This window comes from Dermacentor andersoni, chromosome 5 (assembly GCF_023375885.2).
Source record: "Dermacentor andersoni chromosome 5, qqDerAnde1_hic_scaffold, whole genome shotgun sequence".
NCBI classification, from domain to species: Eukaryota; Metazoa; Arthropoda; class Arachnida; order Ixodida; family Ixodidae; genus Dermacentor; species Dermacentor andersoni.
In genome coordinates this window covers 25302883-25324624 of record NC_092818.1, presented here as the reverse complement: position 1 = coordinate 25324624, position 21742 = coordinate 25302883, and the positions used below count along the sequence as shown (strand labels likewise).

The window sequence follows — 21742 nt, the reverse complement described above, 5'->3', positions numbered from 1 at the left end:
CGTCAAATGGTCATCTTTGACGTCGGCGACAGAGTGTGGGTTTGGACATCCATACGGAAATGAGGCCTTTCTGAGAAGCTGTTAAGACGATACGGCGGACCATATAGAGTATTGCGCCGACTCAGTGATGTCACATACGAGGTCGTCCCTGATAGTGCCAGTTGTACGCAGCGCCGCACGCATTGTCCTGAACTTGTGCACGTTGTCCGCATGAAGCCGTATGTGAGCGAATAACTGTGTTAGCGGCCTTTACTTCCGCAAGTGACATTTATGGTTTAGCATCGGGGCGATGCTCATTTAGGGAAGGACAAATGAAGCATATATTCTACTTAGAAGACAACGATGATGGGGGCAATAACCGACTCCGTCTAGTGGGTGGCTGAGATTGGAGAGAGGACGAAGAAGACGTGCCTCGGTTCTGTTTGTTTTTGTAAAGCTTGTCCTGTTGTTCTTGAACGTCTCCCTGTCTTCTGTCCGCATTGTACCGCGACAATATAAAGATAATTGCCTTTCTAAAGTGTAAAAAAAGCCACTGTTACCACACGAAGAGACTCTGTAAAAGAAAAGATGCCAAAATGAGCAACAGGTAACACCACCACCTGGAAGCTTCTGCACCAGCTCGCCATGAACGTCACAGATTTTGACAGCATCTTTTCTGGCCTATTTCACTTTTCTTATTTGTAAAAATTGAATCATTATTTTCTAAAACAGCCAAAGACTTAGCAAGTTTTCAAAAAATTTTGCAGAGCCACATCAGCCCAAATACAAAGCAATGATCTGAAATCCTTGACATCATACTGAGTTCTAAGGTTCTGGCGCAAATTAAAAAAAAAAAGATTTGATCCCAATTTTTTTTTAATAATAAACTTATTACCACGATACTAAAAAAAATTGACTTTTGAAAGAATACTTAATCAGTCAAAACTAATTTAGTGTTTCTCTTTAGTGTCTCAGCTATCATAACCATATAAACCACTGAGCCACTAAACCAACATCCTGATGGTGTTGAGACTTTATTGGCACGGTTTTTGAATGGAAAAGAATTACGATAGAACCCAACTCACGAAGTCTGTCAATGGTAATGCACTTATCACTCAAGTAATGTAGCAACACACCATACTTCTGTAGCACTGCTTATTTAAAATCTGTAGTGGTCATTCCAAGACATTCGTTGCTTCGGCTGCATATGACATAAACTGTCCCCGCTATTGGTTCACTTTGCTTGGGCATTCACTTAACATGGTCACCCATGAGTATGATGGCATGACGAAAACTTGTTGAAGACGATGCAATGAGGACAATGAAATAACAAAGAAAGAATGAATTTGATGGAATGACGACAGCATGACAACAATGAGATGACAATTTTTCGGACTGAAGTATGTACTAAATAAATAACATCAATAAATAATTTTGAAATGATAACAAGAGTAAAATGATGACGGCATGACGACGACGGCATAAAGAAAATGAGATGATGACAATGATGTGATAACAGTATGACGACAACCTGATGACTAAGCTGGAAGGACAACAATGACACAACCAAAACAGCATTACAGTGAATGCATGCAGGTACTTTCTGTCGACAACATAATGACTACACTGGCAGGACAGTGCTGGCATAATCATAATTGAATGACGACAGCCTTAGTTACAATGTAATGACGAAGAAGGAATGAGGTCAATGGATTGACAAAGATTATATGGCGATTATGGCATTATGGCAATAGGATGATGTTTCTGAAGTGATCACAAAGGTAGAACAACGGTATGACGAGTATCATATGACAACTGTGTGATGATGACAGTGTGACGAGATTCAGATGACTGAGTTGTAATGATGATGATATGGAACGACCACGACAGCATCACTACGAAGGATGATAACAAATGCACAACGGCGTAGCAATGACAATGATGGCATGAGAATGGTGTGAGGACAATAGAATGGTAACGATGGCATGACAGGAGTCGGATGACGAAACTGGAAGTAGAGCTGTGCAATGGCCACGATGGCAACAACGACAAGCACACACCTAGTGGCCCAAGCTATTAGACATGGGCCACTGGGTTGGTGTAGAAGGCGTGATGATGACAGCATGACGAGAGTTGAATGAAGAAAATAGAGTGACAACGATAGAACAACCATAAAGGCCTCACGACAATGGTATGACAATGAATGCATGACTACGTTGGCGTGATGGCGATGGAATGAAGAAAGTCGGATGACAAAGCTAGTATGCCGACGATGCAGTGGCCACGACGGCATCACAACCATCACATACCTAGTGGCCCAAGTTATTAAACAATTTGTGCCACTGGGTCACCATAACAGCATGACGAGAGTCTAGTGAAGAGGCTGGAGTAACGGCAATAGAATGACCATGGCCTCAGGACAACGGCATGACAGCAAATGCATGATGACTGCATGACAATCATGGCATGATGAGAATTGGATGATAATGCTGGAATGATAATGCAACAACCACAATGGCATCACGACCACAAGCACATACTTTGTGGCCTATTTGGATATTTGTGGCCTATTTGGATATTTGTGGCCTTTGTGGATATTAGACCAGTGAGACCACTGGGTCAGTGTGTAAGGCATGACGACAACAGTATGACGAGTGTCGGATGACAACGATGGAATGACTACGACAGCATCACAAACAAGTGGCCCGTGCTAGTAGGCAATGTGGGCCACTGGGTCAGCATAAAAGGACGGACGGACAGATTCAAAACGGCTCAAGTAGGCAAAGAATGCCAATTTCACTAAATATGTACACACATCTGTTGCTTCATTCAGTACCATTCAGTTCAGTCTCTGAACATGTACGAGGGTGTGCAGATGCTCCTTATCTGCTGAACTTTGTGGAGAAAGAGCCTTTCTTGGTAGTGTACACTTTTCAGCAAAGTTATTTTGGGTGAAGCATTTGCACAGGCTTTTTGGATGCTTACATAGGTATACAGAAGGAGGTCCCAGAGAATGTGGCGGAAAGGGGTCTGATGCCCATTTCAGAGAAAAATTAACAACACACTTGTCTGAAGGCCAATAAGCCTTTCCAGCAGGAAAGTGTGTTGTTAATTTTTCTCTGAAATAGGCAGCAAACCCCTTTTAGCCACATGCTCTGGGACCTCCTTCTGTATACCTATGTAAGCAGGTATCCACTTATGAAAGAAATAAACAGAAACTGAACTGGAGACCATGCTATGTAGTGATACACTGTTCACGAGTGCCCAGTTATGAGTAACAGAGATGAAAGGACTAGTTGCAGTTTAGTATTTTCAGGGCAGACAACATCCAAAAAGCAATAGAAAATGCAAGAACTCTGTGTTGGGTGATGGTTGGCCACTTTTGTTATGTCCTTTTTGTGCAGTAGAAATTATCTAATTTCCTGCTGGGTACCACATCGTAGTCAAGGCATTCTTCATTAAGTCTGCTGGAAAGGGTTAGAACAGAAAGTACATCACATTTCAATGCTTCTTGGGAATGAATCTGATGTCAAGGTGAAGAAAGGGTCAGGAGTACGTGTCTGCATTGTTGTAATGCCTCAGTAGCGTGGCAAGTATTGTACGAACACAAACCTGCCATGTAGAACATTAGTAATCACAAATAAAAAGCCCTGGCCAGTGTATGTTTGCATAGCACCAGACTTCTAGCTGTATTCTACACAAACATTCTGACCACAACAAGAGTGTGTTACACCTTTAAAGAGCGTTGACGTGACATCTCTTGCTTGTCATTTTTTTGTTTTAAGTGAAGGCAGAGACCCTCTAAGCTCTAGATAAAATGCTGGCAAGCATCAGTGCACTTAAATGTCCATAGATATGCTTGCATTCTTTGTAGGGGTGTGCGAATATCCAAATTTTTGAATACTAATCGAATGAATACTTAGCATTGAATATCAAATCGAATATGGAATGATAATATGCGCATGAATTTAATAGCAAGTTGGTTTATATTAACATGTTCAAACATTGCAATTACATTGTCTTTAGTAAAAAAACTAAACTAGTAAGCTATTATACTAAAGGATTGCGTATTTGGCTCATGTTAGCTTTGGAAAATTGAGTAATTTCTGCTAGTTGTCTGTTCTCTCCAACCTGTACCTTATTATACCACATCAATTTCCCATAAACTGGGAGCCATTTTACCCAGTATCAGCCGTCACTCATCGCATTTGCTGCCAAGCAATAAGCTCAGGACTCGGGGTGGAACCTACAAAAGAGTGCACCCTCGCTGTTCGCAAACCCGTGTCCCTTGCTACTGAGGCTGGCTTTCCTGCAAAGCTTCAACGTCCAATGGCTGAGCTTGTTTTACAGGCGAAATTTCACCAGCAAGAAATTATCGAAAAGTTCAGCACAAAATCAGACACATTTTCTTAGATTAGATAGAAATAAACATTGAGAACCATGTTTGCTTCCACACAGCCAGAAATACAATCGATTTGGTTCGAATATTTATATCCAATCGTATATTCGAGAATTTTCAAATGTGTAGTTTTCGAATCGAATACGAATGTTAAGAATATAATATTCGATAATACTCGAAATTTTTGAATATTAGCACACCCCTAATTCATTGCCTAGTTGGGCCATCGTCCTCCTCCCCCTGGCAGCAAGTGTTTTTCGTCATGTTCTTCCTACTTGGGCTCATAGTGGGGGAGTGCATTTCTACATCGCAATAGGTAATGTGGAGCCAAAACAAGTTGGACAGATAGATTGGAACACATGCAGCATTGTGCTGCTGAGACCTAGGACCAATTTTTGCATTAGCGGTGGTCAGACAAGTGCACGGTCTGTGTCAGATCTCACGGCATCAATTTGGGAGATTTGTATCTAAAACACATTGTTAGCCTGACTGTGCACTTAATTGTCAGCAGTGTAGGACCACATTATAAGGAATGTGGCCAACAGAAACGGCTTGCTGCTGGAAATCCAGCACTGAGAAATAAACAGGATGTATTGGTGCTAAGTAGTGAAAACCTTCATGCCGCTGACGCATTTTGTTTGGAGGCAGCACTTCAAAGGTTTTCGCAACGTAGTTTTTTTTAAAGAACAGAGCATATACAGTGACTTTCAGCGCACCATAAAATAATTAACTTTAATGCTTGTTTTTTTTTTTTTTTTGAGCCACTGTGTAATTCCAGCAATGAGGAACCCAAGAAAGAATGTTTATCACTGGTGGTGAAGCACTCAGCTAGGAAAGTTCACCAAATGTCTAAACACAAGTGTCTCGTGATGTAGGTGGCATGTTTTGGACTTCATTACTTTCAGCATTGCTTTTGCTTTTGATTCACTGTTTTAGCATGCAAAATTGGGCACGTAGTACATGAAGGGGATATGCACAAATTGTCATGGAACATGACTTTATCAGAAAAATGTTTGTCTCCACTAGAGATACTGTCACTATTGCAAGTTGATGGAGCAATATATCCATGAAGAGAAGCTTGATTTCTGTCATGTGATTGACCATGTGGATTGGTGTCCAGAGTAATTTGCTAGGAAATGGAGGTTGGGGGAAAGGGGACGGGAGAGAGCATTCATGATGTGAAGCTATAGAGTGGGATGCAGAAACTGCGTACCACAAATAAACAAGCTATTTTCGAGGACAGTCCAAGAGAAACGTAGAGAAAGTTAAAAACGTGAACTCAACACGTGCAAAATTGCAAGTTCATGAGATAGCCATCACAGCTATAATTGCTAAATATTTGAGCATCCATAACATCACCTTGTTGTGTAAAGCTCGAAATGCACATAATAAGTCATTCACATGGGCAGGCAAAGACACAGAGAGAGAATTTAGTAGAGAAAGCCGAAGATTCTTATGGTAACTATAAAACTTCAGTGCCATAATATCATTAGCATAGTTGTTATCACAAAACATTAATTAATTTGAAGCCAAGCAATGGCACGGTGGCTGAAAGCTGTAGAGAGCAGGTACATTTTGCTTGCGTATGTGAAACAAGCGAAGACAATTTTATCCGCCTAACTGGTTTGTGCTATGAAGAACTTAAGCATACTAACTGTTTCCAAGTCTGTGTTTATTTATTTTTAACCAGCACTGTTCTTATTATACTAGCTGTTGACCAAGTCTGATTGAAAAAAATGGGAATCAGTAAATAGTGCCACCATTAATGAGTGTAATTGCAGGTACAACACCTCAGGGGTAATAAATAAAGTGAAATTGCTGAAATGAAAAATGGTGGCTAACTGTTCTGGAAGTGTTTTTTTGGTATAAAGCCAAGCCTTGCAAACTCGCACAAAAGCATTTTGAATGCTGTCTAACCCTCATCGTCTCGTTTCCAAATTCAGGTGCACTACATCTTGAACGAGCTTGTGATGGGAGGTATGGTGGTCGACACCAACATGACTGAACTCATGACTCGTGTCACGGATCAGGCAACCATTGAGAAGCAGGAAGTGAGTGTCTTATGTCATAACGAACTTTTTCAGGATTTGTAACAGTCCTGGAAGACCGCCGAGTTTCAGAATGCCATTTTCAAGGCCCTGAAAATCTGATATCTTGCCAGATGCTTCATATCTCAGAAATATTTTGTTTTTTTTTTTTTAGATTAGTGGGTTTTGTTTGGACATCTGGCCTCAATGCTGGTACAATCTAAATGTGAAGCCGGAATCCTGTTTGCAGTAAAATTTTGTCTTGGGCTAGTTTATTTTGTAAGCATATAGGTAGGGCAGCACTAAAGGTGCACTGAGAATGGACCCTTAAAATTGGGCTGGTGCAGAATTCCAACTGTGTTGCAGAAAACCCAAAACAAGCATGATATTATTACTATACATCTCTCTAGCATTAGCCACTTGGGCTGTGTTTCAATACTTGCCACAGACAGCTACATAGACAGCTGAGCAGACAGTGGCCATATGAAGTCCCGTTCCAGTTATGACGAAGCTAGCAAAAGAGGCAGCTTTGCTGAGACAGCATCGAAGTAGAAAGCTATCCAGGCTACTTTGCTGTCGAAACAAGATGGTGGCTTGGCAAAATGTCTGGAAACTCGATGGGAAGGTCGTCAGCACACAAGATAGCCTTGTTGCACTTTCTGATTTGTTTCGTGTACTCTATGTGGTGTTTCTCAAAAGCTTGCACACGAAAGGTAAAGATTAGTATTCATATGTGATCATCTGAGCTTTCTTTTTTTTCTTGCCGACGGAAAGTAGTGTCAAGTCAGAGATATCTTCTTAATGCATTCCGTTACTTGTGCTCGAAGTTGTCTTCTTAGCGATCAACATTAACTGTCTCAAATGCTGGCCCGAAGTGGAACACACCCTTGAATGCTGATAATGTGAAGGAGAAAAACTTACTCATAGTTATGGACACATCATATAAGCTCTGTCATCAGTACCTATTGTCATCCTAAGCACTGAGGCCTGACAAGAGGTACTGTTGGCAGAATTGAAGATGTTACGCATGCATAGCAGTGATTAGGTTTTCCCTTTGCCAGTTTATCGACATTTGAGCAGCACAAGTCATATAGACGTGCATATAGTACTCATACCATGCCTGCTCTGGGGTTTTCTGGAAGTTCGTGACCTGTTTCATCTGCCTCTGCCTTATCTGTGTTTTTGGTAATGCTACCCTGCCTATACCTGGTAGTAGCTTTGTGGTGTCTAATGGTGGTTCCTTCATTAAGCCTTCTTGTGCAATTTTATTTATATGCAATAAAGAAAAAGAAAGCGTGCTTACTATTTCAAATAGTATTTCATGTTCAAGCTGTCAAAGTCATTTCTGTGGTGTTCGATAATATTTCGTCTTGGCCTTGGATGTATTTTTTTAAGAAGGATCTGTTCTTTGCCGCAGAAGCTGCTGCGAACCTTATTCATACTGTTGACTTTTCGGCAATGATGACGTCATGTCGGTATGAATTTTCACAAAACACATATTTCAATAAATGAGTGCTTATGTGTAGCAAATCGCAGATAGGAGCGGCAAGATTAACTTCTCCGCGAGGCCAGCTTACATACACATGTGAGACTCAGTGATGCAGCCAGACATTTTTCCAGCCTGTGTCTCTGTCACAGAGTAAACATTTGGGCGAGTCGGTAACATTCCATGGTGAATTAGGGGAGTGCCAACAACACATACAAAGTGGAAGGAGAAAGAAAAGGTGTTTCTCCTTCAATAAACTGTTAGTTGCGAGCAGGCACTCGTGTTGTCCGGTATCTACATGGCTCATTAGCCGAAGCACCGATACTGTGCCTCATAATTTAATTGCCCACTGACACAGTGGAAAGCTCAGTTGTTATGACCTGCGTTTTCACTGGTTGTTGTGAAAGCAGTTCTTCAGGTTGAGAAATCTTGAATGCAACACAGTCGAACCCACTATCCGATCCGATGTGTAACTGTCTACTGGATATAAAGAGCAGGTTTAGGTAGCCTGACAAATTTGAGACTCTGCTTATTAAAATTAGTCTAGTTGTAATCACTGCTTTTTTTAATACATCATACTGTTAGAGTGAATGCTCCATCCCAATTACAAGAGGCAACAACAAAAATGAATGTGTGAGAAAAAAACAGAAAAAGTTGCAGTTTCGCTCGAGAGCCGAAGCATCAATTGCAATAGCAAATTAGTGGACAGCTGTACAAAGTAAGGATAATAGTTTTATCGGCCGTATCAGCCTGTAAACATAGGCATAATAGCTAAATTGACAAGCATGGTGTCACGCGCGCACGAGCAAACATGAACACATCTCACTCGACGACCGCATAAACTTGCTGTCAGAACGCTGGAGTGAGGAAGCGCGGCAGCAGCAGCGAGTGAATTGACCTTTGTGCTGCGTCTCGCATCAAGCCGCAGAAATATGGCGCATGGCAGACTGTCGTCATTTTCTTCCCTTGTGTGTCCGAGATTGAACTGCAATTGCTGGCTCGCCCTTGCACGCTTTCACTCGCACTTACAGCATACGGCGCACGGCGACGATTTTATCGCCCTTGGACTTTATACGGAACCGCACGGCAATGCCAATGACAAAAATGCACCTGTAGTGTCCAAATAATTGCTATCGCAAAAAAATTCCAATGAACTTCCCCAGAGCCTCAGAAACGTTGAGTGTCATTCTGTTCCTGAGTGCGCTTGGAGCACAGGAAGAGAAATGGGAGAGGATGCTGAAGAGCAACAATGAAAGAAAAAATTCGGTGGTGCATGCAGGTAGCACCCTATTGCTTGCGTCGTTTGCTGTTTTTGAACTCACTCTGAAAATGAAAAGAAGACTAGTCAGTTTGATACATGCATGGCTGTTGAAAATGTTTAAGGCAGTGTCATCCACAGTGGGATGACGCTGTCATGAAAAGCACCGGCAGTGGTGAGCAAATGCATTGTCTACCTCTTGCTTCAACGCATCTCCAAAACTTGATGGTTCACAGCGTCCAGTACTGAATGTATGGGAAAACAGCACACATGATGCCACGTCATCTCGGTGCACCCGCTCTGCACATGTGGCTGATTATCTCTGCGATGGCGCACGAACTGCATACGCGATCATCCTCACTGGCAGCCATGTACAGCCACAGCTGCGCTAGAAAAGATGCATGCCGACCTGCCCTACACTTCCTTCCCCCTCCCCTCGCATGTGCTTGATCGCGTCACTGCGGTACGCCGAGCTGGCTCCCCTCCTCCCGTTTGCCCTTGCTTGCACAGGAACACAGTGTTCATCAAGCCACCATTCTCTCGGCTCACTCTCGCACACTTTTACTCGCTGTCAAAGCATGCAGTGCACAGGGTGCAATAAGATCTTGTTGCTGTTGACCTTTATACGGAACATGATGCTGCTCCATTTTGGCGGTCGGCGCACAATTCGAGAGTTGCATTCACAGGCAGCCACTTGTAATTCAACCTGTTGAACATCTTCAACCATGGAAGTTTGTTTATTGTCTCAGTGTTCTTTTGCAGTGGCCGTGAAATTTCTTTATGAGGTTCAAAATACGACTAGCCAAACCCACTTATAACAATATTCAGGTCCCACAATAATTCCATTGTTATAACCGATAATTGTTATAATCGGGTTGCATGAAAAAAATCTAAATGGGGGATGGCATAGCTGTTCCGAGAAAACTACATGGCGGGGAGGCCAGTTCTTCTCCCCACCATGTTCTCCTACCTGGCTTGTGATTGTGTTGACTCGTTGAACCGTTTAACTCTGATTCCTGTGTGGTCCGATCGCATGTTGTTAACAAGCCGCAGCTGTCGGCATTCAAGAATGGCACTGCTATTCTTGAACGTGCAAAGAGTGGTCACGGGCGACAAGTGACATGTGAGATCCACCAAGGCATCACTTTGGTTGCCATAAAAGGGGCCTTTTAAAAAATGCGGGAAGGTTTTCGCGGCAGGATCTCAGCTTGAGAAATCTAGAAGAAACGCTGGAATGAGATAGCCACAAGCATCTCGCCACATACTTCCCATTGGCTTGCACGAGAAAACTGCATGTCCGTCAGCCTTGCTTGCTTTACATGAAGCTTGCCGACATCCTTCTCCAAGGCATATAGGTGCTCCACGTAGTGAAGGAAGGTCCCTTGCGAAAACAAGCCCATAAGTGACTGACTCATCTACAGGACCTCCCGCAGGGACAATGTTGAGACAGCCTGCCCTACCACATCAGTGCTGCCGTCGTGGCTGTGACTGTCGCTGTCCGATGCAAGCACGTTCACGACTATCACCTCATCGGTTAGAAACACTTCGTTTTCAAAGCTATAGCAGTGCGCTTTCGTTTCACCGGCAAGTAAAACGAGGTGGCAAGTGTTTCGCTTCGGCGGCAAGTAAAACGAGGCTGAAAAACTATGTGGCTAGGAGCGACTTCAACGCAACGAACAAAGATAATCATGAGCGACTTATCCTTTAGCAGAATTGCTCAGCATGAGGGCTGTAGAATAAAGAACCAACTGTGAGGGCTGAGCGAGCAAACTGGGAGTCGCGCCGGCAGTGTTGTCAGCGCAGTTGGCGTAGTCCATTCGTGTTTCGGAGAGTGGCGTGGTGCACAGCTATGGGTGCAGCCCATTCATGTTAAAACCGATATCGTTACAAGTGGGTTCGACTGTACATAGTGTTCTATGGACAATAAGTTGTTAAGACCCAAATAATTACCCTTTACACCCTGCCTTAATATTGGACGATGATCCACTAGTGCCATTCACTAACTTGTTCGAATTTTTAGATGAAACTGGGTATCTACCTCGACTTTAAGGTAATGCAGCTATTGCTCTTGGCACAGCATGACCTTAGTTGCTTTTGCGCCCTTAAACTCGAATTAACTAATTTGACTGGAGTTAATTATTATAATACATCCCCCACCAAAGTTCATGACTGGCATCTATGCATCTTTATGGGCACAAATTTTAATTATTTCAATCATGAAATCCACCTGAACTGGATGATTAAAGCTCGAATGGTCAGCGTGCAGCTAACCCCAACAGTGACCCCAATGTGGTGACAGCAGTAGCGGCAGCATCAGTCTCGGTGGCGCTTAGGAAACAGTGAATCTGTTGAGCACTTGTCACATCCCACTAGAAACACCTATGCTTGGCCTGTCCTAGGGAGATTTTCAACTGAAGATGGCAGCTCACAATGAATGATTACCCGCCAGGGTTGCTTAGTGGCTACGCCGTTGTGCTGCTGAGATCCAGGTCGCAGGTTCGATTACAGTCGCGGGGATGGCATTTTGATGGGGCTAAAATGCAAGAAACCTTGTGTACTTACATTTAGGTCCATGTTAAAGAACCTCAGGTGGCCCTATTTAATCAGGAGTCCCCCGCTACAGCATGCCTCAAAATCAGATTATGGTTTTGGGTTGTAAAACCCCAGAATTTAATTTTGAATTTAATGTATGATGAAAGGATTCACCTGATCCTAATGCATGCTTTTCTTTTGGCGAAGTTTATCTGAAAATTGCATGCACAGCACAGTCGGATAAGAAAGCAATACTACTGCGTTTGGGGCATTCACAACAGCTTACCATCAGAGCCAGCCTAGCCAGTGTCATTGCCATTGTCATTACAAGACGATAAGATACGTTCTCGTATAGCATGATGGCAACTTTGTCTTTGATCACAAAAGCTCTTTTAAGAAGATGAGCTATTTTGCACGCTAACAGCACAAGCTCGCATCACACTTTTTTTTGCATCCCAGGGAATTGCATGCTTCTCAGGACTAAAAAAATAGTGGTTAGTCTAGGTGCAGACCACCATCCTATTTGTGTGTATTGTAGTTTGTAGTTGTGGCACTTATTGACTGACCAAACATGTCCTGGCACCATTAAAACCCATTGATCTATCTGTTTGCAAATCTTGCAGAGTTGTATGATAAATGCAGAATTTGAGATGTACAGTGGACCATATGAAGGGCGACATGTTGTCGTTCCTAAGCAGTTCACTAGCTCTATTTTTTTCCTGATTGCCAAAAATAGTCATGTTATATTTCTTTTGGTAAAGAATACATGCACATTAGATTTCTACTTCGAACTTAAAAAAAGCAGGTGTGTGTTTTATTCTGGGTTGTGTTGTAATCAAGAAAATGCTGCCAAGGGGGATAAACAGTGTCTTTAACCGCTTGTTATGCCTTTTGCTTAAATCAACTCGCTGGATAATTCGATTAATTTTGTTGATACTGTCAGGGTTAAATGAACAAAATAGATTCTGTTTTGTCTGTGTAACATAGTAGTTTTATCCACAAACTTCAGATTTCTTCAGCTAAGCTTGAAGCTGTGCTAGTGAACCTGTATATTTAATGATGTGAAACAAAGATGCAGCACCATTGGCGTGGAGTGTAAGCACCATGTCCGGGAAAGCAGTTAGAGCTATACTTTTGTTTTTGCTCATGTGACAGCCCATTGATGCCAGCAATTGGGTGTATTGTCCACGATCATGCATAACTCCCGAGTGAAAGCTCGCAATTGCATGCAGGCTCCTTCAGTATTCTAGTAAATGGGTAAATGGTGGCTAACGCATCCCACTTGTCCTCTCACTGCTCCTTTATGGCTCTCCAGCACCTTTGTCAGATGCCACGCTTGAAGGGTTACTGAAAGCTCACAATGTAAAGGCGGAAAAATTCCAGCAGAACCCACGTCGCAATGAATGTCGACGTTAGTGCAACGTTGAAGCAATGCAGCAACACACCACACTGCCAAATTCGTCACCCCTGTGCAGCCATCTTCATTTTTCCGTAACCGACTTCTATTTCACTTCTCTGTAGCTCAATGCTCCTTGCTCACTACATGCTCTGGTCCCATTCTGTTCAGTTCACTTCTCACTCTACAATTGGCCACTCACTGCAGTAGCCTAGTGGCTATGACATTGCGCTACTGAGTTTGAGGTCGAGGGTTCAATCTCACTTGTGGTGGCCGCATTTCAGTGAGAGAAAAATGTAAAAGCATTCGTGTACTTGGGTTTAGGCTCATGTTGAATAGGCCTAGGTGGTCAACATTAATCCGGAGTCACCCACTACAACATGCCTCATAATCAGGCCGTAGTTATGACTGGTAGAACCCCACAATTGTTTTTTTTGTCCCATACTTTGCTGCTCTTGTTTACTTTTTCACTTCTCTGTGGCTGACTTCTTCAATTTTCTGTTGCTGACTCCTTCATTTCTTGCCTCTTGTCCTGCTTGTCTACCGAGCACAAACCCATTCTGGAGAACTGAAGTTAAACAGCGCGAATAAAACAAGGACACAAAGAAACAAATACCACAGACAAGCGCTGACTGCCAACTGGAAGTTTGGCAGTCAGTGCTTGTCTGTGGTATTTGCTTCCTTGTTTTATTTGCGCTGTTTAACCTCAGTTCTAAATTTGAACCAACTAGCCCTCATCAAGATCTTGCTAATGCCATTCTGGAGGATTGGCCAAGGATGTTCACATACCTGGCATCACATGCCCAGTTGCACATGCCCAACCGCCCAAGTAGTCTGTTCCCAAATTTCCATTCGGGCATGTACCTGCTGGCACATGCACAGTGGGCCCAACTTGGCATGAAAGAGGTTAGATACGGACATCAGACCAAAAAGTACAGGGAGTTCCCAAGGAACGCTAATTACATTAAAGGTACAAAAGGAGCAGCAGGCAGAACGCTTATCTCAACCTGCTCCACCTGAGAGGAAACATTGTTTTGTGGAGAAATGGGGAAAGTAAACATTGTGCTCTTGAATGTTTTCACCATTACTAGATCTGCTTTCAAATGTTCTGCAGCAATATATTCACTGAAAGGCATCGCAAGCACTGCAGTATGCTCTCAGTTTTGAAGAAAAGGCATTGCACAATCTCTTTAATGTGCACTTTTGGGGTGTAGGAGGGCTCTGCACGTTATGCACTTTTGTACTTCAACCAAGATCAAGATCTTTACATGCGCACAACTCTCAAACACCTAAGAATGTCACCAGCAAACCTCACTGGCGACAAACAGGCTCCTTGACACAGGCGGGTGTGCTCCTTTGCGCACACCTAGACAACCTTGGAAAGGCTGTTCTTTGCACTGCAGTGCAAAACCAGCAATCATTACACAGTTCCTGCAATAAAGAGATGGTCTCTCAGCTGTCATGCCTGGCTTCATACTTTTTACATGTTTTCTTAGAGTAAATCTATATGTAGTGACCTGCTGATATAACAAACACTTTTCACGGAATTATAATGTTCTTTATGGGTAGGTTCAGTTGTAGTTGAGTAAGTTCATAGTTGAAAAAAACGACGAGACAAGTGTGCCAGGAGCGAAGTTTGGGTTGGTATTGTCACCACTGATCTGTACTATAGGGGGCTGGATAGCGCATGGAGCGCCTTCGAATGAAGCCACCGGAAGTAAGCTGCTTGTCCCAGAAGTCGTTGCTTTGCGAATTTGCAATGGCACTTCGCGTGCATGGGAGTTCAGCACTTCTCCGTTTCTTCCCCTAACTTACCTGCGTATTGTGCCGCAAACTACTAAAGCCGGCAGGAGAAGTGTTCTGCGAACACGTTCAGAATTTGCCATCGTCAGCCCCACAGCATCGCCAACATGAGTGATGCACGCGAGAAACACACGTGATTGAGAAAACGCCTAATATAAGCAAGAATATCCCATATTTGTTCAGGCTATCGTAAAAACACACAAGACAAAAAGAGACAAGAACACCCCCCAACTACTTTGTTTAGCGCAAAACAACGGACATGAGAAAGAAGACAGGACAAGGCGCTACTCTCAACTGACATCATTTTATTGCGTCACTCCTGTATAGAGAGCAGAATCTAGAAGAACATGTGCAATGAGCACCATGTGCAGGAACCACCAACATCCGATCACTAGAGCGCACTCATGCGATAGAATCCAAAAAAACCATATTCAGCGCTGTACAAGGTTAAAGAAGGCACACTAATGCACTGCGACCCTAATGACTGTATGAAGAAAGCTTCTGATAATTCTCGGGCAATGGTATCACAGCTCTTTTTCAAAATCATAGTATCACGAAACATAGCTTTGCACTTGCATATTTTACAATGTTGAGCTAAATAGGAACCTGTGTCTGTCGGTATGGATCGCTCATGTTCTCTAAGGCGCTCGTTAACACAGTGGCCTGACTGCCCTACATACACTTTGCCACATAACAATGGAATCTTATGTACCACACCGACGCTGCAATCTACAACCTTTGCGTGGTTCTTTTCACAATTTGGTTTTTTACTTGTTTTTGAAATATGACTGCACAACATTGACAGTTTCTGAGGAGCAGAAGACACTACTGGGATTCGGTATCTAGTGGCAACATTCTTCAGACTGTGAGCCACGCTATGGCAATACGGCACAACTTCAGGCCTCTTCTTTTGTGTAACGCAGTTACGTTTGTGACGCTTCCCTTTCAGTTTCTGAAGCAATACCTCAGAGACTGGCGTCACTACCACACTTGGGTAACCCGCAACCTGCAGCCTATTTAACTGTGCAATGAAACTCTGATGTCAGTTGAGAGTAGCGCCTTGTCCTGGTCGTCTTTCTTGTGTCCGTTGTTTTGTGCTAAGCAAAATAGTTATGGATTCGCACCAACTAGCCCGTCAACGCATTGTGCTGAACACCCTCCAAAATGCCACAAACCAAAAATAAAAAAGTTGTTACGGCTGCAATATTGAAATACCGTATGCACTACTAAGTGCAGCGTATGCCCTACTTCTGGGACAAACTGCCACACCACGGCACACTTCCACTGGTTTCACCTGCACCTGAATCGGTGAGCGGGCAAGTGGTATCTAGCAAAACATAGTAGAGATCAGTGATTATCGCCATCACGAGTGTATTTTTGTGGTTGTTGGTCATCAGAGGTGAAATTTTGGGCTAACTGATGGCATTCCTCAACACATCTGGTGACGGCCGATGTCGGAGCACATTCTGATGCATCTGGTTAATCAGGTAAAACAGTATCGATGGTATGGGAAAGATTGCAACCGTAGAGGAGAAAGTGCAGGGAAAATCCTGTAGTGCTTTGTATAGCCATATTACCATGTTTACTCACATAATGGATACACTTTTCTTCCCCCCCAAAAAAATGCGCGCAAAGTTGGGGGTTGTGTTCATTTTGCGGGGTAGAACTTCTAGTGATTCTTTTTTCCGCAGCCACCTCTAAAAAAGTCAGTTTCGCCCAAAATTCAAACCATTGATGGCGATAGCAAATGTGTAGCAAGCTACACGAAGTAAGGATAGTAGTTTTATCGGCCGTGTAAACTTGCAAACATTCTCTTCAATGCAAACTGAGCGGCGAGAACACAGCATGCACAAAGGTATGAGCTGCCATCGACTCAGGCCTGAACGTAGATCGCTTTGAAGATGTGGCGTACTGCGGCCATGCAGTCGTTGCCGGAGTAAAAACAATGCATTCATTTGAGGGATCATCAGCCGTTTGTGCGCAGGTACGAATAAGAGCAGGCACAAGAAAGAAAATCTGGGGGCTTTTGCTACTTGAATATATGGCTCTGCCTAGGCAATACGGAGGAGGTTTCTTAGCGACCGTTGTATGCGTTTGTCCCCTAGACATGCAGGCCTTGCGGAGTGCGGTCGAGTTTGTTTACGTTCCGCCGCTGGCTGCCCGCGCAGTGAGGCAGTGGGCATGGACGCCTCAGTTGGTGATCACTGTGTCTGAAGGGGCAAGGTTCTGACTGGTTTTATGTAAGTTGCGGGTCACTTTTTTTGTCGTGGCAATGGATTGGATTTTTTACAAGCACTGCTCCAGGAGGGCACATGTAACCGGCAAACAGAGGCCTCAGGAGAGCACCTGAGGTTATAATAAAGCAGGCGGCGCAGGATCTCCTGGGCACCCAAGGGGTAGAAGCAGGACAGCCGTCGGTTGGGGCCGTGGAGGCCGAAGCGTGCCAGGGGGTGCTCGCATAAAAAATGGCTGTCTGCAATAGTGGACAGCTGATCTTATACCCCTGGCACGCACAGGCCTCAGCAAGCCCCAACCCACGGAAAAGTCCAGGTTCTAGCTCTGGTGTCCCCGTTCCCGCTTTGGTGTCCTGGAGGCGCCGCCATTAATGCGAAATATTGACTTGAACTCGACCCCACTTTGCAATGCTGGCACGCCTAGGGACAAACGTCTACAACACGCGCTAAGAAACCTCGTCCGTAGCTCCAGGCAGTCATATATTCAAGGAGCAAAAGCCCCCAGATTTTCTCTCTCGCGCCTAGTCTTATTTGTGCCTGCGCGCAGACGGCTGGCGATCCCTCAAATGAACGTCTCGTGGAAAAAAGCGGCACGCCCCCCCTCCCTCTCCTGCCCCCGGCACCATTCGCATGACAGAAGACAGATAGTTTCCTTATCACTTTCCTTTCTTGTACGCAGAATACTGAGCTGCGATCATTGGCGCCCCTCGGGTACGGTTGTGCAATACGCAGCTGCTACCAGAGTACACCCCCCCCCATGGTCTTTTGCGCAACGAAAGATGGTGTGCAAGGTTGAGCCACGATCATTGGCTTCCCTCACGCGCTTTCACTCACACCTACACCATGCGGTGCACGGTGACCATGACGGCCAAAATGCGCCTGGGGCGTCCACATAATTGCCATCGTAAGAAAAGTAGGAGACATGGTACGACTCGGCGTCCGACACGGCGTCAGACACAATCACACCCACCGGACGCCATATCAGATGTCGAATCATACCGTGTCTCCTAGTTCACGGCAGCAAATTCAGGGCGCGATCATTACGCGAGAAAAAGAAAAAAACACCCTTCTTGATTGGAAAAGTGGGGGGTGCATTCACTGTGCGAGTAAATATGGTATATAAAGAAGAATGATGTCCAAATTTGTGTGATCCGACGAAACATACATGGTGAGCATGTCACCAAGGGTTCGATTCAAATACTCTGAAAGCCCATTAGATTGAGGACTGTACGCTGTGGTGGTTCTGTGAACAATGCGGCATTGGGCGAGCAGGGCTTCAACCACGTGCGACAAAAGCACATGGAATCTATCGCTCAGCAGTTCCCAAGGTGGACCTTGACGATGAATGAAATGATGGAACAGAAAGGATGCAACGTCACTGGTGATGGCTGCAGTTAGAGTGGCGGTTTCAGTATACCGTGTAAAGTGATCAAACGCAACAATGATCCATCATTTACCTGCAGGTGTTAGCGGTAGCGGCCCATTCAGGTCAATTCTAACATGGTCAAAGGCATGAGCAGGGCATAGGATAATAAAGCTTGGGCCAGATGAGGTGGAGATTCGCGGTGTTGGCATTGCAGGCACCAGCACCTCCACCAATTGTAAAGGCGCGTATTCAACAGTTCAGCAGATAGTGTTAAGCATATGCTGGCAGTCAAGCGACACAGAGCAGGAACAGCTGGAAGCCCAAGCTGCTCACACTTGTGCCAAACACTGGTGATCCGGCTGGCTCAGTAGCTGCACTGCAGGCATCGAATAGGTGAATTCAACTGGCCTTGTCCATGTGCTGTTCCTCTTCATTACACTACAATTACTTTGGTGCCATAGTAACCTTATGCATAGCTTAAATCGAAGCGGGAAAGCAGCTTCCCCTTTTAATTTGGCACCGAGATTCTACTTTGGTGGCACTTTGTAACATTTCTTTTTTCAAGTGAGCTTCAAGGAGTACATGAGGCCTGTCCTAAAAGTGTGTAGTACGCTTGAAAAAAAAAATTGTTTCATGCGCTTTCAGATGCATGAGTGGTGGCTTTCAAGATGCTCTCCATTAGACACAATACACTAGTTCCACGTTATCTACCATTGCTGTAGTGAGATTCTGGTTGTATGACGGAAAGAAAAGGAAAGACATTTGTGCAGCACAGTAGCTGTCTCTCAAGAGGAGAATGCCTAAACTGCATGGAGGAGGAGGAAAGTAAGAGAAAATTGGTGCAGGAGAGGCAGCAGTGTGTCGGAGTGGGAAGAGGAAAGTAAAAGCGGCATGGCGGCTTGGATGTTGAGTAGGCACCTGAGGGTGTCGCGCGATGCTGCGGGTGCTCAGAGGTTGGTCGCGTCAGCAAAGGTGGGATGACGACACAGCAGGCATTTGCGTTTTGTGCTCAACCTTCACGTATGAAATTAGTCGAGGGTTGAGCATGGACTGCCCTATGTATGGTAGCCTTTATGCAGACTGCCTCTGGCAGCAGAGAGAGGGGGCACTCACAGAGCAAGTGTTCCAGAGACTTGGAGACAGGGCAATCCGCACACAAGGGAAAGGGCACACCACTTAGACAATGTCTGTGTTTGGTGGGCCAGACTCATCAGGTTGATAGGGCGAGAAGGAAAGCCCACTCTTCCATACCAAATCTAGTATTTGGGAGAGTGGGAGGAGCGTGGCCAGCTGCAACACGAAGGTTTGAGGTGTTGTGGGGAAAATTTGCGACTTATGTTGTTGCCTGCAAATTCGAACAAATTCAAGTTTCACTTGACAATTTCAAGTTCATAAAGGATTGAGACTCCTCAGAGAGAAGGAAGCTGAAAAGCTGCAAGGTGAAGCTCCTGATTAAGCACCTTCAGTTGTTGGAAGTCGATTTGAACAGCTCTGGCACCGCAGTATATTTACAGAAGGAATGAAATTAAGAAGACGATGTGGTACCGCTGTCATCAACCATCTTGTCCGCCGCTAGCGGGCAGTATTGTGTTGTGAACTGAAGAAGCATGCCATAACCATGTGCACGGGCAGGGAAAATGGGGTTCCAATAAAGTAGTTGCACCGAGCAACTGCGTCCGACGGACTCGCAGTCACTTCATTCCTTACACGTAGTGCTGCGTTAATGCATGTGGTTGCTATGCCCCTCTTATTCAATTTTGAATGTGCGCTGTCATAGAGCAACAAGGTTTCCTTAGATCTAGGATGATATGTCCAGCGTACATGCTCATCCACCAATCATAAATTTCGTTTCCCTGACTGCATGTGCAACATTATCAGATACCGCTGAGCTGAGGAAAAACTTAAATAGGACAAACAGGACAGTGTTTCTACGACAGAGCTCATCAGCACTGCAGTAAAGGGAAGAGTGGCTGTAGAAGTCATTTAGCAGGCGATTGTAACAAGTGTCCATGCACTCCCATATTTGAAAAGACAAAATTCATAGGCAAAGGAAAAAGTAAGAGGGAAAGAGAAATAATAGAGGCATATCACATTCCATTTGGCAGCTGCGTAAGCAGCTCTTCAGTGTCGCTGAGTTATAAAAGAGTTCAATTATTTACATGCAAATTTATACCACTCACGCCTGCATGCCAACGTCGAGTGATGGTTGTCTGATGATCAGCAGGTGTGATTATGATACATGTATAAATGTGGGCTTTCCCGGAGTAAATCTCAGTTGAAGTTCCACGCCTGTCCTGTGTGTTTCCGTCTTTGTCCTTTGTTGTTTGGGCGGTTACATGATGCATTCCACATTCCAAAGCAAGGAGATAAATGTGCGAGCACTTCCTCAGTTGCTTAAAAGAAATAGCTTTTTTTGCGTGAAAGATTATGATGTTGATGATTTTGCAGATGTATTTGCAACTGGTGTGCGCATTCCTATGCTGGCAAAGGTATAAAATTGCTGGAAAATTTGAAATAAACTTCCAGTTGGCAGTCAGCGCTTGTCTGTGGTATTTGTTTCTTCGTGCCCTTGCTTTATTCATGCTGTTCAAGCTCAGTTCTAACGAACTAGCCCTCATCAATACAATACTAATTTTAAGTGCTCTTCTGTTAAGTGCTTCACCACTGATGTCATTAGCTTTTGGATCATTGACAACTGTCTGAAATGCCAATCTAGGAACATCAGTTTTCATTTGGGCAACAAAAAAACTCGCAGGGGGCTAAGCCTGGTGAGTAAGGAGGAGGTTCTAGCACATTGATAGAATTGCATGCCTAACACAAACGCACTATCAATGCAGAGTGCACAGGAGCATCATCGTGGTGCAGAACCCGGTGCCTCGTTGTCACATGGATCTTTTTTTTAAATTTCACAGGATTTTTTTTTTTTCAGAAACAAGGATTAAACAAGACCTAGGTCACTATACATACACATTGTTTTCATTCATTTCTTGACGTATTCCACAGCCTTTGCATTGGCACCTTATTGAATAAGTATGGTAACATTGGTTAATTAAAACAAAATGTTAGTTGCTTGTTCACAATGAAAAAAAAAAAAGAATGCGACTAACGTTAACACTAGCCTATCAACTTAGAGTGAGTGTTGTGCATGGTAAACCCTCTGTTTTTTTCTTGGCCACATTCAGTAAGCACCTGCAGTATGTAATTTAGTGGTGGTTTCTGAGAAACCTGTATGGGGTTTCCTTTGTAGCTTCACGCTGCAGTC

The 21742-nt window shown here is 44.1% G+C and overlaps 1 protein-coding gene across 4 annotated transcripts in view; it reads left to right on the top strand.

Moving 5' to 3' along the window:
* Positions 1–21742, top strand: part of LOC126529978 (AP-3 complex subunit sigma-2-like) — a 58595-nt gene that overhangs the window by 25128 nt on the left and 11725 nt on the right. For 3 of the 4 annotated variants that reach the window (XM_055070159.2, XM_055070160.2, XM_050177443.2), the window contains one exon: positions 6322–6429. In XM_055070159.2, coding sequence (XP_054926134.1) covers positions 6322–6429 — 108 coding nt within the window. Of the gene's footprint in view, positions 1–6321; positions 6430–10570; positions 10659–21742 lie in introns of those variants that run through there. The other variant, XM_055070161.2, reaches the window with a different exon arrangement.